The sequence below is a fragment of the Camarhynchus parvulus genome, chromosome 5 (assembly GCF_901933205.1).
Source record: "Camarhynchus parvulus chromosome 5, STF_HiC, whole genome shotgun sequence".
Taxonomy (NCBI): Eukaryota; Metazoa; Chordata; class Aves; order Passeriformes; family Thraupidae; genus Camarhynchus; species Camarhynchus parvulus.
The window spans coordinates 37,587,150-37,613,836 of record NC_044575.1 but is presented as its reverse complement, the minus strand read 5'-3'; the positions used below and the strand labels follow the sequence as shown (position 1 = coordinate 37,613,836).

The following is a 26,687-nucleotide window of genomic DNA, read 5'->3' as shown; positions in this document are numbered from 1 at the left end:
AAAAAAAGAATACACTCATTTTTGCATAACTTCTTTCAATAGCTTCAGAGATACCACTGGAATGTCTTAGCTTTTCTAATTATGCTCAGTCAGTGTTCTCAGATCTCTTAACTGCACTCAGCTGCAAGCTGAGATACTATTTTTCTTGGTAACTAGGTTTATCTTTTTGGTAGTGAATTCCTAAAAGGAAGTTAAATGTGTAATACATAGGAAAAAACAACAGAAACATAGTAAACATAATACAAACTGGTATTTCCTTTCCTATCAAATACAATAGGCAAGTAAGAACAATGATTCCACTTTCTCACCTGTTGAAATATCAGAATTAACAAGGGGGTCAAACATACATCTGGAAACAGTGCAATGAAAGAAAGCTAAAGCAGAGTTGATTAACCCCAAAGGAAACAAGTCAAGAACATCTTAAAAAAAATGCAATACAAAGTTTTAAACATATTTAACTTTATGCGCTAAAAACTGAAACAACTAAAAATTGTATTTTAAATTGGGTAAATATTCTACATAAAATAAGTATTTTAATACTTTTCATTTCCATACACCTCAACTACCATGCCTCAGAAAGCCCTATGCTGTTTTCACCAAGCCAATCCAAGCTTAGGATCATTCTTTTGTTAAATTGGTAACTAAGAACATTTTAGAATTCTAGTCCCACCCAGGGCACTTTATACACATGCCCACCCATGAAGTAATTCTTCTGCACTAAATACTCCATTTACACTGGACATTTTTATTTATAAGCTAAAGTACAAGTGAACTTGTAAATTGGCTTAAATTATTACCGTAAATTAAACATGCAGTCTGTTTGCTTCAAGTGCAGCAGTTTTTGATCCCATGTTAAATTCTCTCACACTGGAGCATTTTCAGAACAGTTTTGATTCAGATACAACCTTGCTCTCATTCCACAAACCCTGATGGTAGCTGCAACCCTCTCCCTTCAAACACCTAATCAACAACCAAGCCTTTTAACACTTCTTTGTCCTAATACTACATTACTGCACCAGATTAAATTTTTCTAATTTATTTCACACTTCACATTTAAATTAGTGCATAGCTAGTCAGAATATGACTATATGTCCATTTAAATGGACATATAACCTAAAGATCAACTTCTGTCTTCAACAGATTTACATAAAAGGACAGAAAGGATAACATTTGTCTACCAGCATGTTATGTGGATCTCCTTAACTCAATTTATTACGGATTTCATGGTGCAAAAATTAATGACCTCCAAGAGCTGAACTCATTAACAATTATTTCTTCCAGACCCACGGTGTAATCCCATGCTGTTGTGACCAATGGGAGTTTTGCCATTCACTTAAAGGGAAGTTAGATCTGTTCCTGGGTTTGCTACTCTAGCAAGAGATACTGAACAAAATTATATCACAGCCACTGTCTTGACTTTTTTTCTGTTACATAACAGACACTATGAACCAGTCTCACGTATTTTAGTCCATGCTAAAAATAAAACAAACATATTGATGATAATTTTAACTACCCGTGAAGTCAACAATAAGGATTATATGCCTTTTCTCAATGTGATTTTCCAGAATATATTTCAGCAACTATAATGGCAAGCAGCCTGTAGGTCACTCATGGACCCTACTCAGCCCTTCAATCCCTTCCCTACTCTAGAATGGACAGGAGCATTCCTGCAAGTCATCTGGTGCTCATGTAGCACACCCAAGTCACAACAGAGGTACAAACAGCCTCCCATCACCCACCTGACCCAATAAACTCCTTCTACATGCCTACTAGAGAAAAGCACAGGTAAACAAAACAAAAACTAACAAACAAAAAAGGGACGAAAATAAGCTGTACACATACTCTGGTGGCCAAAATGAAGTTGATCTTAGGCCACAGGTACCACAACTCTAAGTTTCAAAATAAAAAATGCTTTCAGAATAATTAACTAAACCACTGAGTTTTAATTCCCCTGAAAAGCAGGAAATAAATATTACAATGCCTTTGGCAAGCCTCAGCCAAGTGTAATGGTGCACAGTAAATACAATAAGCTATTTTCATGTTTAGATGTTCAATAAAATAGAGTAAAACTTTAAGCAACACATACTACATTATGATAGGAATCCACTGGCATTCAATTTACACAATCTTGTCTGTTACTTGTACTTAGTGCCTGTTTCATGTCAAAAAAGTTTCAAGAAATTTTATTTTAGAGAACTGTAACCTACATGTGAACATTTCAAAAAATATTATTTGATTTATTAATGCTATGAAAACCTAAGATCAATCCCAGCAAATTCTCATGTTGCAGTGGACCGACTCTGACTGGAAACCATGTGCCCACCAAAAGCTGCTCTATCACTCTCTCCTCAGCTGTACAGGGAAAAGAAAAATATAACAAAAAGCTCACCCACCAGTTACCATCATGGGCAAAACAGATTTGACTCAGGGAAATTCTAAACTTTAAAACACCCTCCTCCCATTTCTTCTTGGGCTTAACTTTACTCCCAGGTTTCTCTACCTCCTCCCCATCGCAGAGCAGAGGGACAGAAACAGGGTTTCCAGTCAGTTCATCACATATTGTCTCTGCTGCCTCATTCCTCCATGGGGAGAGGACTCCTCACATTTTTCCTGTGCTTCAGCATGGGGTCCCTCCCACAGGAGAAAGTCCTCCATAAACTTCAACATGATTACTTCCCATGGACTAATTATCCCCAAACTGCTCCAGCATGAGTCCTTTGCACACAGTTCAATCTTTCATGAACAAGCTCCTCCTGCGCGGGTCTCCCATGGCTCCCCCCACCAGCAAATCGGCTCTATCATCAGCCTGCCAGGAGCTGGTACAGCACAGGTTTCCCATGGGGTCACAGCCTCCTGCTCCAGTGGGGGATGTTCTCTGCGCTGCAGGGGCACAGCTGCCTCACCACGGTGTGCACATCAGGCTTCAGGGAAATCTCTTCTCTGGTGGCTGGAGCACCTCCTCCCTCTCCTTCATCACCAACCTTGCTCTCTGCAGAGTTTCTTTTCTCATGCTTTCTAACTCCCCTCTCCAGCTACAAGTAAGAATTCCCAGTCCTCCTCCCCTTCTTAACTCTGTTATTCCAGAGGTGCTGCCACTGCCGCTGATAGGGTTGGCCTTGGCCGGCAGTGGATTCATCGTGAAGCTGGCTGGCATTGGCTCTGTCAGATATGAGGGAAGCTTCTAGCAGCTTCTCACAGAAGACACTCTGTAGCTCCCCTGCTAAAGAACCTTGCCATATAAAGCCAATACACACATAAACTATTTTCAAAATTCTAATATATAATATACTTTACTATACCAACGGCCACCACTCTGCAGAAATCTGTCAGTTTGCATTTTAACCTATCCCTAAAGGACAAAGGTCCACATCAAGAATCATCATGGAAAACAGAAGCCTGCTGTTATGAAGCAAGCAGGGAGCTTCCTCACAAAATTAGCAGGGAGCATGCCGAGCATCCTGTCACGTAAAAAACTGGTGGCTGAAAGCAGCAGAGAATCTTAACAACTGAGCATTCACACTGGTTCTTTCCATAGCTGTATCTGTTCTGCAAATAAATGTTCAATACTCTGGTTCTCTTACTCCTTCAAAACCATCTTCCTTTCAAAGGAAAAGGAAAAAGGCAGCAGTCATACTTACAGGAATATGTCAGTTGCAACATTAGCTTGTAATTAAATCTGTCAATAGTCGTCAGCCCAGAAGGGTTGTTTGTTTCAAAGGTAAGTTTCAAAACACCAATTGCCCACATAGGATAACAGACGTAAAATGAGAAGCCTCTGCACTGATTTGGGTGATCTGCACGGAAGTGAGCATCAAGTCAGATCACCAATTCATAGCTTAAAACCATCGCACTATGGCATTTCACTGCCACCAACACAGCATCTGTTCTGCCCTATGTTTGGCAGACAAAAAAGCAGGTAGCATAGAGATCCATTAGGATTTCTCTCAAGTTTGCAACTAATTTTACACAAATCTGTGATCTATAGGCAGGATGCTCTTCCCCTTCACCCTCAGCACACATGTATCTTCTTGCTTTAAATTCTAATGAATAATTTGTTTATTCTTTCCCCAGAGAACTATCAAACATGTATTTTTCTCTTCTCCCCTAACCCCTTCTAGCAAGATCTGAAAACTCCCTTACTTTCTAACTAACCTAGGCACTCTCCAAAACTAAAACCCCCACAAACTGCAAAAAGCAACATGTGGGTCACGTGGCATCAGCATCATACTATTTCTGCCAGTAATACAATATGTAGGATTTGTATTGCTGCAAGAGAAATACTAAGCCTGAAACAAAACCTTGTTTCGCTTCTTAGTGGTCAAGGAAAGAGTTTAACACCATTATAATGCATTTCTAATTTAGCAGCATCTAAAATGACTTCTAACAAGCAGGGAGACGGATTAAAAGAATGTGAAGAAAAATAATATTTCCTTATCCCAAACAGCAAACTAATACTAAAAAGGAAATTAAGAAATCCAGAAACAAAGCAAGCAAACAAGCAAAAAGGCAAGAAATATAATTAGTTATCATGTGAAAACTGGGGAAGAGATTTTAAAAATTTAATTTGTACCCACTACTATTGGGTAGTAGTCCCCATTACAAACTGTAAGGAACTTGCAGTATCATTGCAAGAAAACCTGAAATACCTACAGAAACTAATAGCAGCAACTGTTCCTACCTTCTTCAATCCTACATGTAATTTCACGTCCCAGTCCCTCTCTTCACTTTTCCTACTGCAACCAGAACTGCAGTAACTTCTTAGCTGGACAGGCAAGACAAGGTTATCACTTTCAAGATCCTGAAATCAGTGCTAATCCCTTTACCTTCGACAGGGTAGAAGAGCTCATAGCCATCAAACTGATGGCACCTCACTGGCGTACATAGGTTCTCACACAGCTGAAGAACCTTGTCATGAATGACAGCATTCTGGGTACTAAACAGCAAAATAAACCAAAACAGAACTCCCACACAAGCAGCATGTTTAACTGGCATGACCGTTTTAACTCTTGTTAAACCTCATGGGATTTATAAGCTAGTGCCATAGCATATTTAAATAAACAAATAATCTAAAACAAGTGGTTTCAAGTTAAACCAGAGTTGTACATTCCCAGAGCAGAACTGGTCAAGTATGGATGCTCAAGGACAGGTACAAGAACAAGGCAAGCACATCACTGCACTTCCCTAAATCCCACAGACCCTGGAACCTCCAAGATTTGCAGCTCTGAGATCTTCTGAGCCAGAAAGCACATTGCTGTGGTTAACCGATTTTTCTTCCACAGCTAAAGCACTGCAATTTAAGACCGATCTAACTGGAATTAGAACTTGCTGGAATATTTAAAAGCCACTACGGTGCTGCAGGACACTCTGAATTCCCAAGCTCGAACCAAACAAACACTTACAGCAACCCAGCTCCAATCACCTCAAGCCCCTGAAGTTGTACCTAGACCCAGCTGTAGTTTTTCCACGGACAAACATCAAACATCAGAGAGTGTGCTGTCTCAGGTAAAATAGTCCTTTGTGTACATTTACTGAATGTTTTCCTCCCCAACTCTTCACACTGAGAAACCATAGCCTTTTTCCTCAGAAGAAATAGACCCTCACATCATCATCAAGAACTCTGATTAGCAGGAATTACAACAGGAGCTGAGGTATACAGCTCATTGGGATTTCCTAAGCAACTTTCAGTCATAAATATTAAAAAAAAAAGCACAAACTTTATTTTGGCAAGTTCTTTTGGTGCGTTTTTTTTTTTTCTTTGTTGTTGTTGTTGTTGTTTTTGTTGTGGGGTTTTGTGTGTGTGTGTGTTTTTTTTTTATGCATTACTACAGTGGTGAGCATCTTCCACAGTTTGTCCTCATCTGACACTAAAGATCCAGCACCGACCTCCTGAATTTGTTCAGGGCAGGTTTCATCTCGGACTGTCCTGGCCCTCTTCTCAGCGCTGCCCCCCTCCCGGGATGCGGCAGTCCGTCCGTCCCTTCCCGCAAAGCCGCAGCCTCTGGGACTCCAAACCGCGCATCCCCGCACGGCAAATTTGCTTCCCTCAATCTCCAGCTGCGGAGCGGGAGCTAAGTCGGGCAAGCCGGGTCTCCCGGCGGCCATGGGGACGTAACATTAACCCAGCTAAAGGGCTGCCACGGCACATGCAGCCCGCCAGTGGCGCAAGGGCCCGGCGACGGCTCGGTCGCGGAGGCGGAGGAGGCCGGGCAGGGCCGCTTGCCCGCGGGGAGGCGCTGGGGGCAGAGCGGCCCGACCTAACGCCGCCTCGGGGGGACGCGCCGCCGCCGCCGAGCCCCGCCGCAGAGGATGGGCCGAGTTCAAACCCGAGCACCGCGGGGCGGCCCCGACCCGGCCCCGCCGCCCCGTTACCTGCGCGCTCCGGCCCCCGCCGCCGCCTCCGCAACAAAGCCGCGGGCGGACGGGGAGGGGCGCGCGCGCCTGCCGTCCTCGGGAGCGCGCGCGGCGGCGGGGGCCGCGGCCTGGGGGCGGGGCGAGGCGGCGGGGCCGGGGGCGCGGCGGTGACGCCGCCCTGCGGGCGGGACAGGCGGCGCGGCGGGGCCGGGCGGGAGCGGCGGGCGGGGCGCTGCTCGGGGGTCTCTCCGGCCCGTCCTGCCCCTGCACTGCCGGCTGTGGTTTCCTTCTCGGGTGTTAGCGCTGGCGGGCTGCCCAGGATGGACGGACTTTCCTACTAAGGGACGCAGTACCACAAATGGAGTGGCAGACCATGCCAGGGATATCGAGGAAGAGAATGGAGTGGTGCTCATGGGTTTCAGAAGAGGCCATATGGAAATAGGATTAAGCCTAGAAGTGCTTTAGGAAACCTGCACAGTGGGAAGGTTGCCCTTTGTGGGAGAGGAGGGAGAGGTTGATGGAAAATAAGGGAGATGTGCCAAAGAGACTTCCAGTTGCGGAATTGAATTAGGGGGCATAGATTTGGAGTTTGAACACTGTGAAACAATGTTAATAGTTTCCTAACAATAGCAGAGGTTGTTTGTTTATTTTAAGGAACAGGTGTTATGCTACTGTGTGAACATCTATGTAACTTACGTGCACTCTGACCGTTATTCTCTTTGAAGCAGGGAGACATGCAGAAAACAAATTTATCTGACCAGTTTCTGCACTCTGACGAACTCCAAACTCTCTTTGCTTATGAAATACCGTAGCAAAGTCCATCTTAATACTAGATTTGCTATTTGTACCCAAGAGAACATTGCACAGGGATACCTACATCTCTGGAACAAAAAAGTGGTGATGCTTCAGCATCTGCTTTTTGATGATAGGGAACACTGGAGACTTGATCATCCAGGAGTATTTGTGGAGCAGCATTATCAAGGAGCCAAACCAAGGGAACTAATGCAAATGCTAATGAAACATTGAAGTTGAGATTTTAATTACTTAAAGGTCAGCACATTCAAGTTTTATTAATTTAAGGGTGTTATTCTGTATTCCCACAGCAATCTGCACTTAGCTCCTATATAGATCAAAAATTCATGTTATTGTTTATTTGCTGATGCATTCAAGTGATATAACTGAATACTACACCTCACTATTATTCCTTTTTGCAATTAGGGTCTTGGTCTTTAAACATTTTATTAACACTACTCCGCATATTTCCTACGTTCCCATCCTTTTCAGTAGCAATAAACCCGTTGTTTTCCTCTAATCTTTGTTCTACGTTACAAAAAGCTGCATTTCCTTTCAAGGCTGGAACCTCTAGTCAGTCAGCAACATTTGTGGCTAAACTATCACGAAACATGCGCAGGCACACAGCAAACGAATGTATCAGACCACCCCTCTGAACTGTCTTGACCATCAATGGTGCTGTCTCTGGGACGAGCCCATGCTGCCCCCACGTTGTACTCGGGCATCTTCTGGAAAAGCAGAAATCGGCCTTGCCGAAAGCAGTGCGGGGGGCTGTCCGCAATGGCGCTATGTCCCACCACTTCCAGACCGTACCCCGCCACCGTTTTGTTTACTAAGATGGGCCCACAGGTGTGGGTAACACATGTAACAGTTACTCTCCAAGTTACAGAATACCCATCGAACATCGAAGAGACAGAACCAATCTTTAGACTAAAGGACAGTAGCCTTCAAAAAGACAACCTGTGAGCCTAGCGGCACCAGCGACCCTTCCTAGACGTTGAGGAGCAGAGGATGTGCGGTGTTGGCTGGGTCCCAGCAGCGGTGGGGGAGCAGGATGTGCGCTGTATACACCAGCCCGAGGCGGGAGCGCACGGCCCGAGCCCGAGCAGGCGATCGGCTGCCGTCCCCCGCCGACCTGCTGACAGGGCCATAGCCTCGCTCCCCGCCCCGGCCTGGGAGATCGCAGCGCCGGCCCTCCCGGCTCTGCCCTAAGACAGAGAGGCTGCCAAAGGCTTCACTAGAAGCGATCGCCCGTAGCTGCGAGCCCGTGCCGCGCCCGGGGCCGCCCTCTGCCCGGGGCCCGCTGCCAAAGGCCGCCGCGGGGCCGCGCAGCCCGGCGCCCCCGCCCCCGGCGTTCGCGGCTCCCCCTCCCGCCCGCAGATAACCGGGGCCCCTCAGGCTCTTCCCCACCCGCCCCGCGCGGACTCAGCCCCGGCTCGCAGCCGCTCCTCAGGCGCCAGCTCCCTCTCGTCGCCACAGCGGCGCGGGCAAGGATGGCTCAGCAGCCCCGGGGCTTTCTGCAGGAGGCCTCTCACCAAGTCGTCGCCGGAGGCTCGGCGGGTGAGTGTGCGCGTTCCTCGTGGGCGGGAAGGGTCTGCCCGTCCCCCGCCGGCGCTCCGCCAACTTGAGGCGCAGGCGGCCACGCCGCCTCCCCCTCTCCGCGCCGCTCAGGCGGCGGGGAACGAACCGGCTCAGCGGCGGCTCCTCCCCCGCCGGGCGGCGCGGGCGGGCTCCGGAGGCGACCCAAGCCCGGGGGTCCCGGAGCAACTTCTGTAACGGTGCTCGGCCCGCCGGCGGGGCAGGGGGGTGAAGGGGCGCTCCCGGGCTCCGCGGTGTATCTGCGCCGCACACGCCCTGCAGCCCCTCGGGCGATAAGAGTGGCGGGCGGGCCCCTTCAACGGCAGCAGCCGCCAGTGTCCTGCAGAACAGCCGGCCAGAAGGGCTAGAGCTGCCTCGGGGGAGTCCACGGCCGGGATCCGCCTCCAGCGCCTGGATACGGGACAGAAAACGTAGTTGCCCTGCTCAGACGCCTTCCCCGTGACACTCTTCGTCGCTGAGTTACAGAGAAACCAATGCAGGGCTACAGTGGAAGTGCGTTTCTGTGGGATGTTTGAAATACTTTTAGGAATGTCGACATTGCTCATTAATTTGTAGTCTGTTTGTACCGCATACTACAAAGGTCAAAATCGTACACGTCTGTTTAGCAATGAAAGCGTTGCTGGTCAATTTCTTCAGGTTTCTTACCTGAGTCCCAGTGAAACGGAAATATTTAAGTCAGCCTGCAGTGTAGGGGATTTTAACACAATATCCTGCTCTTTCAGTCTGCATATGTAAATCCTGTTAATATTTCAACTATGTAGTGTGTTTTTAAGTGTTCCTTAGAGTCTCTTCTGAGGTCTAAATGCTGTTTGTCATATTATGTTTTACATGAAAGAGAAGAGCTACATGGTAGTGTTGCTGTGTCTTATGCTTCAGTGTAATGTGCACAAGAAAAATTCTCTTGTGATTGAGACCTGTGTGGCCATGGCATTGCATGTGAGCTTGACTTCCATTCCCTCTAATTCCCCTTGTACCTCTAAATCCACTTCTATGCATTCCTGCCACCAACACACATTTGTGCAGTTTGATTTCATGCTAGTGGCTCTGTATGCCCTTTGTTTTCAGCCTTCTTCTTTTACAGTGAGAGATGTCATAGCAGAAGTGGAGAAGTCTGGTGTCCCAGTGTATTGTATGACTGCTGTCCCCGCCCTTCCAGTGTATTGTATGACTGTTTATGTAGCTTTTCTGCAGCCTTTGAAATTCTAAAGGTTTTTTTGATTCTGCTTTGTACCACCCCCATCTTCCAATGTGAGAGAATAGAAAGGTTTAATCTGTTAGGACAGACTGCTGAAATCCCTTCATACCTGAAGGGATACCGAGGTGTTTTGCCACCAGATGTTTTGCAAGATGACAGATTTATTTGCCCTTAGCAGTTGGCCTGTACCGTAGTGATTCAGATTGATCTAATGCACTGTGTTACCATCCTCTGGTAGGAGCCTGCCTGTTTTTGTTACAGGTTCTGTTTGTAGAGGAAGAGATTGCCTAACACAACAGAAAGAAAATTGTCATTGAGATAAATGAAAAATATTTGGTAATCTGGTAGGCATCAGTAATAGGATGATAGAATTTTGAAGGAGACTATTGATCTGCATGCAACCCCTTAAAAAAAAAGTACAATGTGAGAGGCCTGTTGTGTCTAGTCCAGCGACATAATGTAAAGGATGCTTGCAACCTTTTGCTTAATCTCCTGTCAGGCAGGCAAATTCCTTAGCTGCATCACTTGCCTTAAATTTGTACAGAAATTTCTATTAATTGGCTTTGAAATAAACCAGTAATGATTTATTATCTAAGTCTGAACAACACTAAAATTGTACCAGGGGATTTTGAGATGTGTACTTCAAATGGGAGCTCTAAAGTGCATTAGAGGGAAATGGCTGAAAATTGAAAACTTGCTTGACAGATGCTTAAAACTCAGTGGTGTTTTTTCCTGCTAATTTATAGAGAAAGTAGAAGGTGAAGGCTGGAGTTTTGAAGTCTTCAGACTAAAGGTTAAATTTCTTAGGCAAGTGTAGATACAACATGGAAAAGGTGAAAGCAAGGAGAAAAGGATTTAGTCTGTTTCCTGACCTTAGTTTCCCAATATTACTTTGACCATCCTATATTGCTTTTGACTGTCTCTGGAGGAGGACATAGGACTCTTGTAGGTGTTTTGTTCTGTTTCCTGGCCTCAAGTGAATGCCACAGACATCCTAGAGTGACTTTGCTGTCTGTAGCACAGCCTGGTATTTAGAAAGAAAACCAACCAACTAATCAAAAAGAAAACAACCCAAAAACCCAAACAAAACAAAAAAACCCAACAAAACAAAACCCCTCAAAAAACCCACCCCAAACAAGACCTAAATTAGTCTTAGTTAAGCTGGTTTCTAGGAAAGATGAGTTGGACTCTGTCAAAGCAATGGTAGGAAAGTACTGAGGTGGTTGGGAATGAATGGCACAGCCCAGTAGGTGTAATTGAAGGGTCAAAAATATTGCCTGCACAAGTAAAATAAGAGGTTATTTAGTATCTGCATGTCTGATGCAAAATGATCTGATTAGAAGTAATTCTGCTAGGTTGAGTGGAAAATTATTGGAGATAAACCTAAGCTGGCAGAACAGGAAGAAAGGGATTTTTTGACGCTTTGTGGGAGATGACAGGACTTGTTCATGGACTTATTAAGACAGGGGAAGAGAAAGAAAGAAATCAAGCATGACCTCTAGTCTACAGGACTGATAAAATGGAAGATACTGGCATGCTGGAAGAAGGAGAAAGGAAAGCGTTCAGTGTTTTAAGAGAAAATATATAAGCATACTGTTGGCTGTCAGAGGCATTGCTAAGTTAAACTTGAACAGCTCTCTACTGTAACTGAACTGTAAAAGTCAGGCATGACAGATCTCTTGCATACTCTGTCTGTGGCAAGCGGTGCATCTGCTTTCATGTGGCTTGTAATCTGACTTCATGTGAAATGGAAAGCTCTGCTTCCTGAGAATGAATGAAATTTTAAATATGAACAAAGTCTTACTCAGTCTTGGCTTATGTTTCTTCTGCTGGCATTGTTTGCTCCCATCTTTCAGATTCCTCAATGAAGGTTAATAGCATAATTCAAAATTCTTAGTTTTGTTTTCTTGCCTGGGTGTATGACAATAGTGAGGAAAAGGACTTTGATTGAAACCTAATTGGGACACTTCATTAGTGAGTTCAGGCCATTCTAGTACAGGGAACTGCAGGCATGTTCCTTTTCTCTAGTGGTTAATTAGTAAGCTAAAGCATGTGTGGAATTTATAGCAAAAAAATTAAACAGAAGATCAACTCTAAACTGTAAGGATCATTGTGAGAAGAACAACTGGGGAGCCTCTGATTTCCTTAGATTTATAGCAATTCTTCAAAATGTTATTTGAGAAGCTCAGTCAGTACAGGGTTCAAGTCACAAGAAGAATTGCTCCTCTAAAATACAAAGATCAAAAAAATCCTTGTTTTGCCTGCCTGTATGGAAAATTTTTGGCAGAAATTAAAACAATAGTGTTGCATATAAAGTCAATGGATATTTCCTCATACAGAGGAACTGAGTAGTGCAAAGTATGTTATGTGATACCCAGATTAATTTGTCAAGACGTACTTGTAGCAGGGTGTTGAGTCAGTTTGAATGATGAAGTGCAAATGTCATAAACAATTGCACAGATACCCATGACACAGTGAAGGCTGGTGGCCGCATGTAGCTACCCTGAAGGTTTTAGGATGCTTCTGTTTGATATAGGTGTGTTCTTGTCATTTTAATAACAAAAGACCGCAGATGGAAGCAATTAGCTAAAACCACGCATAACATAAATAAAATTTAATTATATGTAGTTGTATGATAACCTCTCTTTCTTCCATACATGTATAAATAACCTATAAACATTTTAAATTTTGAAGTTAAAATTTTAAATAATTTATTTCATATATTTAGCAAGTGATAACTAGATGACTTGTTTTTCAGATCTGTAATGTTTAACCAATCTTTAAGTACTTTTCTGCTGAAAATTAGATATGTCTCTTTGCCTAATTCCATTTAATAAATGAACATGAACTGCAAAATTAATTACTGTAAAATTAATATGGAAAAGTCAGAACAAAATGAGCTTTAAAACAAAACAGTTGCTTCATAGGGATAATTCAGGCTGATCTTTTTTCCCCCCTATTCTTTATGTTTTCATGAAACAGCAGGGTTTCTGCCTCTCCGTACTTCTCGGCTTCAATTTTTTAATATTTTTAAAATTCTTTTTTAAAGAGTTAGGTTTCCAGCTGCATTGAAACCTAATAGGATTTGGGAGTTTAATTTTCTTAAGCTCCTTTGAAAGTCCAAACCTTTTCTCTTGAGAGGTGTTTTATTTCAGGAGTAGACAAAGTTGATTAACCTGGATAGCAGCAACTTCTTTGAACCAGATCTACAAGCAGGAAAGCCACTTGTCGAACAAAGACTGTCAAATGCAGATACAGTATTAAAACCAGTGTTTGGGCTTCCTGTTGCAAGAGGCATTAGGCAGACAAAAATCATTACAAGGCACACTAGCCAGCATAATCTGTGAAACACCTTAGGTTACTTGGTCCCTATGAATGGGAGAGGGAGTCTGATAGATGTACAGGAAGCGCTATAAACAGCAGGAAAATTGTCTCATTATTGTCCTCTCCCCCACTTGTTTGTATTTTTATGACAGTTTTCTGGGAGTTAAAGTTAGGAGGAGTATTCTGTGTTTTCTTGGGTGCTTTCTTCTTCCTTTTAAGCCAAGAAATGGGCATTCACATGTTACTAAAATAATTGGTTAATGCTCAGAGGTAATTTCATCTAGCTAAGTACTTAGCTACACCTTGTAACTTTATTGACTTGAAACCATAAAATTTTAATGTACTTAAACCTTCCTTTTTCCATTTCTCTGAAGTCACTTAAGGCTGAAATATTATCTGAGGCCACAGTTCATGCTTGGTGTCTTTCACTGCCTTGATTTGGTATTTCAGATGTTTGCAAACTCTTTAAATTAAAAAGCTAAGGATGGGAAGCAGTCAAAAAGTAATCATTTCAAGGAAACATTCTACAAGTTAAAGTGCTCCAAAGGAATGCACTAAAAACAACCAATTAAGCCAATTTTCTCTGCTAGTCTGAGAAATTATTAGCGTGCCAACCTGGTGTTGAACTTGGGGATTTGGATGGGAGTTGCTTGGTTGGCAATATGGTGAAGAGAAGTTTGGGTAAGAGAAGACCAAAAGAAGGTTAAGTGCATGTAAGCTGAGATATCAGATATCCTGAACCTCCTCCAGTATGCTTGTAGAAATTGGGAGGACATAGGAACAGTTGGGAAGTTAGGACTTGGAAAGATTTCTATCTATTTCTGCTCAGACAACCATCCATGCACTCTGTGTTTTATGAAACCTGCTGAAAAGAAAATGTGATGGACCTGTGCAAGGTCTATGTAGCCCCTATTGCTTTCATCATTACAATTCAAAGAGGGAGTACAGTAACCAGGAGAGTTTGACTTCAGTGGGTTGCTGGAAATAAGGAAGAGCCATCAGGGAAGCTCCAGGGATGCTGCTTTTTAAGCCAGTATAGTTGAATTGTTGGCTTTGGTCTCCTACTCAATTCAAAACCATGCAATGTGACATTTTTCAATACGGTAGAATACAGCTGTGTGCTTCAGACCAGAGCAGTGACCAGCAGCTGAGGGTATGCAGAATGCCACGGAGTGACCCAGCTGAAGTTACCCTGTAAACCATTCCCAGTGGAAAAATTTTAGTGTATTTTCCCACCTACTATAGCATTTCAAACTTTAGTTCTGTAACATTTTTCAGTCTCTGAGTCTCCCCTGTTCTACCAGCTGATAGTTCTAAAAATATCTGAATCTGAAAGAGATTGGACTGTTTGCTTTGTATACTTCTAACTGAATTAAATGTTATTGGGTTGCCACAGAAAATCTTGTTTAATTTTAGTGGAAACTAATGAAATCCTCATGAGCTTTCATACATTTTGCTAAATATGTGAAGCTGGCAGCTAGCAAAATTCCTTTAAATTTTCAGGCAGTTAAGTAATTTGAAGAAGCAATACCCTTGCAATGTAGCTTTATTTTAAAAGGAGCAAATGAAAATTGCAACGCAGGATCATGGAATTGTAGAGTGGTTTGGATTGCAAAGGACCTTATAGATCATTTAGTTCCAATCCTCCAGCCATGGAGAGAGATGCCACTCACTAGATCAGGTCTCTCAAGGCCCTATCCCACCTGGCCTTGAACAGTTCCAGGGGCATCCATAACCTCTCTGAGCAACCTGCTCTAACACTTCAGTACCCTCTGAGTAAAGAATTTCTTCATAACATTTAATCAAAAGCTTCCCTCTTTCAGTTCAAAGCCATTGCCCCTTGTCTTGTCACTGTCTGTCCACATATAAAGTTCCTCTCCCTCCTTTTTATAAGTCACTTATATATGGTACTGGCAGACCACAGCAAGGTCTCCCTGGAGCTTTCTCTTCTTCATGCTCAACAACTCCAGCTCTCTCAACCTGTCTTTGTAGGGGAGATATTTCACTCACTATCATCTTTGTGGCCTCCTGTGTGCCTGCCCTACAAGTCCACGTCATTCTTGTGCTGAAGACTCCAGATCTGGATGCAGCATTGCAGGTGAGGTCTCACAAGGGCAGAGATGCAGAATCAGCTCCCCTGGCCTGCTCCCACTGCTCTTGATGCAGCCCAGGTTAAGGTTGGCTTTCTGGATTGTGAGTGCACATTGCTGGTTCATGTCCAGCTTTTCATCCACAAGAATCACCAAGTCCTTCTCTGCAAGGCTGTTCTCAATGACTTCTTGTCTCAGCATCTACTCATGTTGCTCCTTTCCTGACCCAGGTGCAGCACCTTGAACTTTGATTTCTTGAACTTCATAAGGTATTTGTAGGCCCCCTTATCAAATTTGTCCAGGATTCTGGATGGGATCATGTCCCTCTGTTGTGTGACTTGCGCCACTAAGCTTCATATCATCTGCATATTGGGGATGTCTCACTGTCTCTGTCAGTGATGAAGACACTGAAGAACACTGGTCCCAAGACAGAGCCCTGAGGGATGCCACACATCACTGGCCTCCACTCAGATGCAGTCATTGACCTCAACTCTGTCTCTGCCCAGAGAGTGTTTAGGGTGAACTGATCTCATTTGATTGAGTCATTGCAGTGTACTAGCAACTCATGAACAGCCATTTGGAGCTCTTAAATGTGTTTCAAGCTATGTTTGGAGATTTTTTTTTAAGTAATAGCTTTTATAGGGGGGTTAAGATATGAAGTGAATTTTACATGTTTATGTAACAGTGACAGAAACAAACTAAGAATTTTTGTAATTTCTAACATGGTATGACACCTGTAGTATGTTTCTGTAGAAGTTGGGACTTTGAAAAGAAGAATTTTTTGGTTGGTGGACTCAGATTCAGCTCATACCAAACTGCTTGTTGAACCTGGGGATTAAATTTCAGACTTGCTCTGGTACTCACTTGGTTTGAGAATCCTGCAGCAACCTCATAATTCCAAGTGTGTCTTTGTTCCAAATAGGATACGCTGGTAAAAGTGAGAAGTTTGCTTTATTTAGTCTGGCGTGTTAGCCAATGGGGATAAAACATTTTGTGCACAGAATCCTCTATGGGTGTAATAAGGCACTTGTCCTATCCACTGGTAAGCCTGAGGGTGTTAAGAAAGGTTATCAATTTCCTATTGTTTTTAGAGTAACAAGTTTTTTCTCAAAAACCTCACCCCTTATCTCCCACCCTCCACAAAACCCCAAACCTGTCAAAACGACCAACTTCACACCCAGAAAAGAGTAATGAAGTCATTTGCACTCATTCGATCTACTGCCCACAAGATGGCAGTGCAATACTACAATGAGATGCTAATGTGTTGGGGTTTTTTTCCCCCCTATCTGTGGCAGAGCGATAAAAATGTGTGTTGAAGCTGTTGCTGATAAGAAGATAAGCATATGTAATTTTGAATTATAATATGCAAAATAAAAGCTTAAAGATGTCAAATAAATAATGATCAATAAATGCTGATTCCGTATGCGTACTGCACAACCCATAATGGCACTGAATTTCACTGTCATTGAATTAAGCACAAGAATTGTAAGTGGTGATGTGTCAAGTGGTGATATATTGACTGGTAAAGGTCAATAGATGTTTGTAATGCTATGATACCATATATAAATAAAAAACTATTCGTGTCCCAGTATAATCAATATGCAAATAGCTACTGATTTCCACAGTGAGAAATTTGAGTCTTGATCATTTTAATTTTCGCATAGATTTTATGCAATATTGCACAAATGTCATCAAGCTCTCAATGCCAATCTGTAACCGAAGTAAAGACTGCTGTGTTACATACATACTGCTGTAAGCCTCTGTTAACTTCCTTCAAGTATTTGCAGACGTGAGACCTACAGCAAAGCATAAAAGTTTAAACATACACGCTTCTTCAAAATGAACTATAAAATTTCATTGTCAGATTTTAAAGTTAAATAATATTGTGGAACAGTGTGTTATACATATAACAGCATGTAGGTAGTCAAAATAATTAATACTGGAACATGCTTGTTGTAAAATTTGTAGGCAAAAAATACTTTGTCTGCGAAGGCAATTCTGAAGCTGTTACAGCTGCTCTGGGCCAAGATTACATTGGCATAAAGAACAATTTTTCATTACTGTTTATTTTTTCATCAGTTGTGCTTAGTGACTGATGTACATCTTCAAATTCATGTTAAATTGTTGTAACACAAAAGTTTATTATGCAGTAAGAATATAATTCTAACATATAGCAACAAAGCATGACTTTTGATAATTGGAGATGTGTTTTCTGTGACAGTGTTCTAGAAGAGAAAATGAAAACTGATTCTGGTTATTTCTGTGCATAAAATCTGGCAATTTTGCCTGTTAAGTGATGATATTACAAAGTTTCCTTTTACTGTAGCTTAGTTTCTGTGACATTACCTTGGATGTCCTTACAAATGCAAAAATTATTTCTTTATGCTTGCTGCTTTTCCATTTCAAGCTAGCGGGGTGGGAGACACTCAAAATCATACCCCCGAGACTGGAGGAACTTGTCTGTTACAAGACTGAAATTCTCTCTGAAAAGTGATTATATTGACCTTTTCAGACTGGTTGAAGTATTATGATTAGGGTTGGTATGAATTAAAAGGGCTAAAGGCAAGAGGAAAAAAACCCCTTTTCAGATAGTGATATGACTCCTAGAACCTGGAAGTTTTGAAAATCAGTATTGCAATGAATGGATAATAGGGATGCCTCTAAGTATTTTCAAGTATCTCAGCCTTGATTATAAAGGCCTCAAATGGGCTCTTCTTCAACTGGATTTGAAAACATACAATTAATTTTTTTCCCCTTGGAAGAGATTAATTGATATTTGCTGCCTGTGGAAACTAACACTGGTCCTGTCATTGGGTAAAGTAATTAATATTGGTTTTTATAATATGAAACTCTCACTCTCTGATGTCTGATTATTATTTGTGCAAGAAAGTGTTAAATATCAGCCATCTTAAAGATAGTATTTTCTCTACAGAAAATCTGTACTACAGGCCAGCTGTATTGGGTGTGTTGAAAGTAGAGTAGTTACAGGATAAGTGCCTGCCATTTTTTTCTGCAGCATGTCTTATCCTGAGGAATCGCTACAATTAGATACCATTGCACCAACATCTGAAACAGGTAATTCATGTTTCAGTTGTCTACACTGGTGGTTTTCCGATGAGAAAATAACTGCGAGAGTCTGAATGTTGTTGAGAAGTCCCACCCATACAGTGGGGAAGGAAACGCAGGAGTAATTGGCCTTTAGGTCTGCTTTTCAATCACTGAGCTACACTGTTAACAGCTGCTTTTGTTTTCCCTCTGGATCATTTTCAATCCATCAATTTTTGTCAGTAAACACAGTTTATGGGTCATCTTTTAGTCTTTAGTCAATGAATCATTTCCCAGTTCGGTATGTTATCCTAGTTTCCTGGACTTTTTACTGTTTTTATTATAGTGAAGTATGCAGATGTGTGGCTGGTGACCCCAAAGAGCAACACTCCCAAAAGCAAATGAGAGTCTTAGTAGCCCTTTCAGTTTTGGAAAATTCTTTGTGCTATTTATTTCACTTCCTCTTAGAGCCAATTCTGAGTGGCTTTGCAACAAGGTTAAGGTTTACTTATTTTTCTATTGCTAACACTTGCTTCTTAATATTTAGTTAGAGTGTTGATTTTCAAAATTAGTATATATTTTGAATGTGTAGTAAATATCACTCAACTTTGTTTTCTCGGCTGGCTCCAGATTACATACTGAACTCAGTAAAACATGAAGGGCGTGGTGAAAAAAAATGGTTATAATTCCCATAATCAGAGACACAGAAACAAAGTTTAATTCTTCATTAGAGATTTGTGATATTTGATGTCTCTTCCAGCTTGTGGATCTATGTGATTAATTTCTGAATTTGAAAGTTTGATTATGATTTCAGTTTAAAACCAAATCTTATCCTCAGTGTTTTGGCATTAAAGCTTGAAATTATGAACTGTAGATGTTTTATAAAGATAGCACTCCTGATCTTTAGATGAATTTTTGGATCTGAGCCATGAAATTGTGAATGCTTGAGATTTGTGATGATACACTGGGGGTTTTTTAGGTTGGTTACATGTATGTTCTCTAGAGGCAGGTTTGCAATGCTGATGGTGTACACATGTGTGTAATGTAACCCCATGTCAAGAAGTAGAAGACAAAGTGTCAGGGTGCTTATAGGTTTTTAGAAGGATTTATTTTCCAAGGCATTGCTTTACTATTGATGCTGACCAGTGGCAGCACAATCTTGTGTGTACACCTTAATTTTGTCAGAATTGCACAATAGCATGTAAAGCAAGAGTGCTTGCTTTGTTCATGCAGCACATTCAAAACATTGTGTCTGGTGCCCATTTTAGGTGCTTCTGCCATGAGATTCTTGGTAGCCTCTTTTGGCTCTGGGTTGCTATAGTAGTTCATCCTGGGATCAGTTCATCATCAAAAAGAGGAGTTATGTAGAGGAATGGGCAATAATCTGAGAGTACAAGACTACTGGAAGAATATGAGAGCTTTGAGAGTTTTCACAGTTCTGCCCTTCATTCTTCTCTAAGTCTCTGGTTATTGCAGAGCCAAAGCAATAGGACTTTTAAGAAAGTACTGTGTTTGCAGACAAGTGCTTAATTCTCCTCTCCTAAATGGGATTAGGATTCTGAAGGGGATTGGGGCTGTTGCCATTAAGCAGGGGGAACGTGGCTACCACTTATTTATTATACCTCTTAGTAAAACTTTTACAAGGCAAAACTGTAATGCTAACTGGCTAATGAGACAGTTCTTGCTTAAAACAATCTTTATTGTGTTTTCTTCTAAGCAGTGAAGAAAATAAGTATCAATATGCTATATGCTTTGACTGGCATCTTGTTCCTTATTGTCAAATATGATGATGGCCAACCCAGATGACAAAAAGGAAAACAAATCAATCTTTTCTGTTGATTTTTAGCAAACTTTTCTCCTTTCTGCAAAATTTCACTTTTTAATATGATGAGATATGAAGCTTATTGATTAGGCATTTCCAAAAGGGAGCAAGAAAACATGTAGGCTTTCTGCAGATATAAACCCATGAATGTTATTAGAGACTAGACTAAATGGAAAGAAATGTCTTATTTAGAGTACGAAACTCTTCTAAGTTAATGTCCATAAAGTTTAAATTAGTTCAGACTTTTCTTATTAGAATAAATGTTTCCTTTTAAAAAGCATGATAATCATAATCAAGACTAAATTTGTTCTGTTATTTATTTTCAAAATGATTGTACATGTTTAGCAGACTTTTGATTTAAATCCCTAGGGATATATTGGAGACAGATGTTTAGATGACCTAATGTTTAAAGTAAAGTTATATTTGAACACTCGGTTAAATTTTCCTTAAAATCTTTCCATATATGTTAGATTGTGGAGCAGTGCAGAAAATATTGAAAGATTTATGTTGAAAAGGTACTGCTTTATTTTTAAAGTAAGTTATTAGAGTTCAGTAGATTTTATTTCAGGCAACTGTCAAAAGCAGAAAATGTTTGATTATAAAACAGCATGTTTACAAATGAAAATATTGTGTCTTGTTGCAGAGATAAATGGGAAACAGATTTCTTTAAAAGTTCATTGATTTCAAAACCAAATTTACCAGGCCATTTATAGCTGCCTCAAAACTTGATAAAGATTATGGTAGACCTTAAAATGTAGCATCAGTTGAAGACTGCATTATAGGCCATAACAGTTGCAAATCTTTTTACTACTTTCTGATTTTGAACAAGTAAAATAGTGTAAATAGTAAATAGTGTAAGTAAAATAGCACCTAATAGTGTGGATGACATATATGACTATATATGTGATAGTAAACAGCATTTTGAAAAGTCTCAATATTTCATCTTCATAATTATCAATATTGACCTATTGAGAAGGTATTGATTTACAGATGAAAAAATTAGTATCTTCAGTCTTTTAAAGTTTATATATACTGGCTTTTATTGTGTTTAGTTAAATAGGCAAGTTACTGAGTTGCTGAACTTCTGCCATTTTTAACTGTAACTGAAATATTGTACTAAGAGATGCATTCTTGTCGCTGGCAGGATACTTTGTGGTCTGATGCAAGTGTTGCACAAAAACACTATTCAAATGCTTAGCACTCAACCTGCAACATAACCTCTGGCAGATCTTGAGAACGTTTCTGTGGGACAGCATTTTTTATGATTTTCTGTAATTTGTGATTAGGAAGGCCGATGTAGGCAGCAGAGCTGAAAAGTATTGTATGCAGAATGGACCTTGTTAAGTTTAGGCAGCACATGCAGCATTTTTTTGTTATCTCATTGAGGTCTCCTGCATTAGAACTGGAGTAGCCCTCTTCTGGGAAAAATTGAAATTGCAATATTTGGAGCCTCTTCTTTCATGTAGGAGTGATGTTGGGTCAACAGTGGTATAAAAATCATGTTTTGTGAGGGGAATGAAAGGAGATCTCATCCTGTTCCTGGAAAAGGAGCTTTCATTCTGTCTTTTTTCTAGTAGATGGATGTACATTAATCATGGCCAGTAACTGTTTTGCACAGCATGGATCTAATCAAAGCCTAATGAATGAATGTGTAGTACCTATGTGATGCTATTTACTGTTAGTAGAAATTATTTTTCTTTTCTTCCTGAATTAAGATTTGGGATATAGATTATAGCTCTGGAAAATAAATAGAAAAGTATCTTCTTAAGACTCCCAAGAAGCAAAGAATGGTCATAGACTTGGAAGAGATAGCCCTTAAACATCTTCTGAAAATGTCACTTGTCAGTTGTTGGTGTGAAGATAAGGAGCAGTATAGAATGAAATTCTAGAAACTGTAGATAAAGCAGTTTTACGGTGTTGTGGTTAGATTTGTATACACGCAGATTTTTTTTAAGTTCAGAAATGCCCTTTAAAAGTATTGAAAGAATATTGATCAGTTGATGCATAATACTGTTAATTGGACTTTTCACTTGCTAAGTCTTGCAGAGTGAACACTGGGCTGAAGTAACTTGGGCAACAAGTTTTATGCTTGTGTAGTGTAATCTTACCTTTTGTTACATAATGGCTTTTGCCTTTTTTAATTTATGTTTTTCAGTGAAAGGCAAAAATAATGGCTTTCTGTTTAGAGACTTACGATCTTCTCATGTAATATATTATCACTTACACATACAAAATTTGACTTTTTTTTCCCTTGATTATGCATGAATCACCTTATGTTACTTGAGTATTTTCCCTGAAGACTTCAGTTGGTGTGCTGAGATTTTCAGGAGTGATTAGTCCTCTCTGGTGCCTCAAGACTGACACCTCCAAGGAGAGTAGACAGTTTTATTGGGATACTATGAAAGTTCTATGTAACTTGTAGAGAAACAGGGGAAAAAACCCTGGGAGCAAGGAGGACGAGATGGTTTTAACTTTCTTAATGTGCTCTTTTTATTATTATTTTTTATTTTTTCATTTCCTCTAGTCCTTTGTAGAAGTAGGAAGGACCCTAAAGACTAGATGCTGCTCTGTTACCCAGACTTAGTTGTTGGCCTTCTGTGTGCTGAATAAGGATTACATCCTTGAGAGAACCATTGCTGTCAAGTAGAGATGGTATTACAATCATTACCAGCTCAGTCCTAAACTGGGCTTTTTCTGTTCAGTCTAAATCCTGTTTACATCTACATCTTTGTTTCCTAAAGTTTGATTAATCTATAATTGCACCTAGAATCTTAATTGAAAAATCTGTGAAGAATTAAAAAACTTAGAGAGAAACAATGTTCTACAAATTCCTTTTCAACAATATGGCTGAAACCTTATCTACAGCAACTGTAATTAGGGATAGCTTGCTTTGTCTTTGTTTTGACTACAAACTCTATTCTGGTTAAGAGATTAAATTCAGAGAGAGAAATAAATCACTGCATTACATTTTGTATGATGATTGAACTGTTTGTAAAAATGGAACATACTTTATATGTTTGCTAATTGTTTTGTAAACATTTCAATATTCAAGTTTGTAGTATAAAATGTTTTGACTATCAGCAAGATTTGAACTGCTTACATTCTGTATAAGCAAAACCTGGGTGCCTCTTGCTCACTAAACAATTCAGATCAGACCCAGGTGATTTGAGTCCAGGGAAAGAATTTGGAGCTTCCTTGGCTTAGCCCAGGAAACCAAGGAACCAAGAGTTCTCTCTTCCACCTCTTTTTCATTTGGTGTTTTTGTGGTATTTTGCTATTTTGTTTGAGTTTTTGTTGGTGGTGGGGGGTTTTGTGTTTTGTTTTTGGGGTTTTTTTGGTTTTTTTTTTTTCTGCTTGTTGGTTTTTGGTATTGTTGTGTTCATTCTTGCTCTCTTCCTAGGTCTTTGAATCTTGAAATAATTTTTTTTGCAAAATGGTAAAATGGTACAGCTCAAACATGAGAGACTGTAACCATATATGAAGTGTCTCTGGTGGTCAGTTAAGTCTTCTGAAAAGTGAAATAATGGTTTTAACTGTTTTGCTTTCTGGACTGTAATACATTAACTTTTCATGTGCACTTTCAGAGGAATTGTTATACCTCATTTCTAGGGGAACTGTAGGTACCTGAACCATGAGATTGATCAGCATCCCAATTCCACTGAAATCAATGGAAGTTTTGCCCTCCCTGAATCTTTTCTGAACTGCCCTAGATCTGTATCAGATATCCTGTGAAGTCCAGCATGTGAACATGCTCACTACTAATGCCAGGTGGCTACTCCCTGTATGTATAAAGGAATGGACTTGTTGCCAAATTGTTTTCCTGGCTGAGGAGGGGTTTGACCTCTCTGAAGTGTCCAGTTGAAGTCAGGCAGCAGCTTTCTAAGCATTTCAGTGCCTGAGCTGATGTCCAGCTGGCTACCAAAGATCCCATCTCACCCAAGTTGTTGAATCTAACTCTATTAAAAATGCTATTTTTTAAAGTTACTTGTAAATCTGAGAAAATCTGTTAGGTTATGTTTCTATGAAATCTTTCACAAGACTTCTACTGATATCCCTACCTGCGTTTGGACATTTGGATTAAATGTTGGAAAATTTGCTGTCGTTTAAAAGAAACATCTCTGGAGGAAATGGCTTTTGTGATAGCTAATTAATTATATTATAGTTTATAATCTGTCTTTATATCTGTGGGGGAAAGACGTATTTCTGTAACAGGCTGTAGAGGTCATAGGTGAAAAATCTAGCAAACTGAATTTGTACTTCTAAAATGTGCAACCTGTTGTCAAGTACTCCTGGATCAGATGTAATGTGTTTGGTAAAAACTGCTGTATGGTGCACAGAAGACCTCCATAAATCTGGAAAACTCATAATTCCTGAGTCTTGTATACAACATTTTTGCATCCAACAAATTTAAACTTCTGCAGGAAAGGAGGAAAGCTGTTCTGATATACCACTGGCATCTTTTTCCATCACTCCTTTCATGAATGCAGTGTTCTCCATGTATGTTTCCTGTCCTGTTCTAGAACTTCTATTCTCAAACTTAAACAAAATTCTTCTTAGTGTTTCACTTCTTTGACCCAAGTTAGATATGTAAAGTCACATTGATACCGTTGTGTTTTGGAGCAGGCTTCACTGGCATTTTACTAAAGGATCTGGGGTGCATATCTGGAAATAGTTTATTTCTAATTGATGTGCAAATGGTAGTCTCCACTGACATCAGGTTCATGGACTCCACCTCTCCTGATTGTATTGTACAAAGTGAGCTAAAATCTGAGCAGTCTTCTGTCCTATTAATAGGCTGTCCTTCAGCCTTCTGAGCCTATTTATACTTAACTAACAGTGTTGCTGTCTTGTCTTTCTAGTTCAGACTTTCAAACTGTGATGTAAGGGAATTGTCAGTGGTTGCCTTAGAAGTTATTCTTTCAATAATACCTGTGACTTGTTCAACTTCTCTTGTTTTCTATTGAGATTTGCATCCCCTATATGTTGGTCATCTCCAGTTGGCTTCTAGTTGGAGGCTGAAGTCTGTTTTCTGGGGCTGGATTGAGCACAATTTTCCTTCCATTATTCAGTGTCCAGCAAGTGTTTGGTGTTTTTCACTCTTTTTTGAAGGACATAGGCTGGCAGTGGTCTGACAGTCCTAACATCCTTCCAGGTCTGTTTCCTATTAATGAAAGTAAAGTTTATTTTGCTTCGCTTCTGTTCAGCAAATCTGGCTTTTTCTAGAGCTTTGATGGCCATACTTTGTACATAGAACATCAGGTGATTGAGATATTTTTCTAAAACATGATCTGTGCCAAGCAGGATCTAAGTGGCAGGATGCACTGACCATACAATTGTGTGCTTTGTTTTCCTCCATGCTCCTGCCAGAACCTTGATGGTATCAAACCTGATGATGGGGAAAATATTTGTCATCAGTGACCTCCTCTAAATTATCTCCTTGTGTTATGTAGTTAAAGTATTCCTTTTTTCACATCTACAAACTAGGTAAATAGTTGAAGGCCCTGAGCTTTTTCCATGCCTTTTGTAGCCAGTGAATATATTCACTCCATTCCTTCTGCTCACTCTAATGCCTAAAGCAATAAAATCCCAAGCTTTTTAGACTGTCTCTTGAAGAAAGCTCACTATTTACTAAGCATGAACTTTCTGTATGTTGAACTTGTTTTCTGGAAATTTCCTGTCCAAACTATTCCTTGGCTGGATTAGTCTTGTGTGCTATCTGGTTGTATACCAGCACTAAAACACCAAATAGGGTGCTTGTCAGTCTGATATTTTGTAGTTTGTCCATTTATTGTTTTCTTTTAAAATTAACTTGTGTTATTGGTGGGGATAAAGTCCATGAGTCCTGTTTTTTTCCTTAGCCAAAAGCTACCTGCAAGAACGCTTTTCTCATCTTACTTGTTATCTCAGTTGTTTTCTCATCTCATAGTTGTCATCTTGGTAGCTTTTGTGTCACTATCTGGTGCCCAGATTCTGGGGGCACTTAAGTTGGCAGTATATTCTTCTGTTGCAATGTTCCTCATTGACCTATGAATAAGAGAGGTGGTGCTATTTATCTATGCCTGTTCATATTGTGTCAGCAAACTCTTTGAAATGATGCTGACCTTTTAGGAAACTGATCCCAGGAGCTTAAGTGGCAGAAACTGAATTGCTTTTGATAGGATGGTTTTCTGTTAGTTTATTTGCCTCAGCTGCAGGAGCTGGCAGGGATTCCCAGTCAGTGGCAGAAGAGTAGGCAATGGTTCTGGTAGCACCAGGCTTGTGTGATTGCTCACCTGTTTGATCAGGCCGCAGTGGGTGCCAGGAGCACTTCCACTTCTGAGCTTCGCCCAAAGCTTAACACACATCAGCAATTTAATTTGCTTGCTCTATTGTGGTACCTAATGAAGCTGTTTGTCACCTTCCATATTTTCCCTTGTAGGACCTGCTTCTCAGGTAACCTGAAGCTTTAACAAATACCATTAAACGAAGA

At 40.8% G+C, this 26,687-nt stretch overlaps 2 protein-coding genes across 3 annotated transcripts in view; one reads left to right on the top strand and one right to left on the bottom strand.

Annotated features, from left to right (window-relative positions):
* MIPOL1 (mirror-image polydactyly 1) overlaps positions 1-9,022 on the bottom strand; it is a 187,392-nt gene extending 178,370 nt beyond the window's left edge. Inside the window, exon 1 of the mRNA XM_030949640.1 lies at positions 8,679-9,022. The gene's annotated coding sequence lies outside the window, so the exon portion shown is untranslated. The remainder of the gene's footprint in view (positions 1-8,678) is intronic.
* Positions 8,538-26,687, top strand: part of SLC25A21 (solute carrier family 25 member 21) — a 232,564-nt gene continuing 214,414 nt past the window's right edge. Inside the window, exon 1 of one of the 2 annotated variants that reach the window (XM_030949645.1) lies at positions 8,538-8,703. In XM_030949645.1, the coding sequence (XP_030805505.1) occupies positions 8,637-8,703 (67 nt within the window). In that variant the 5' untranslated portion in view covers positions 8,538-8,636. The remainder of the gene's footprint in view (positions 8,704-26,687) is intronic. The other variant, XM_030949646.1, reaches the window with a different exon arrangement.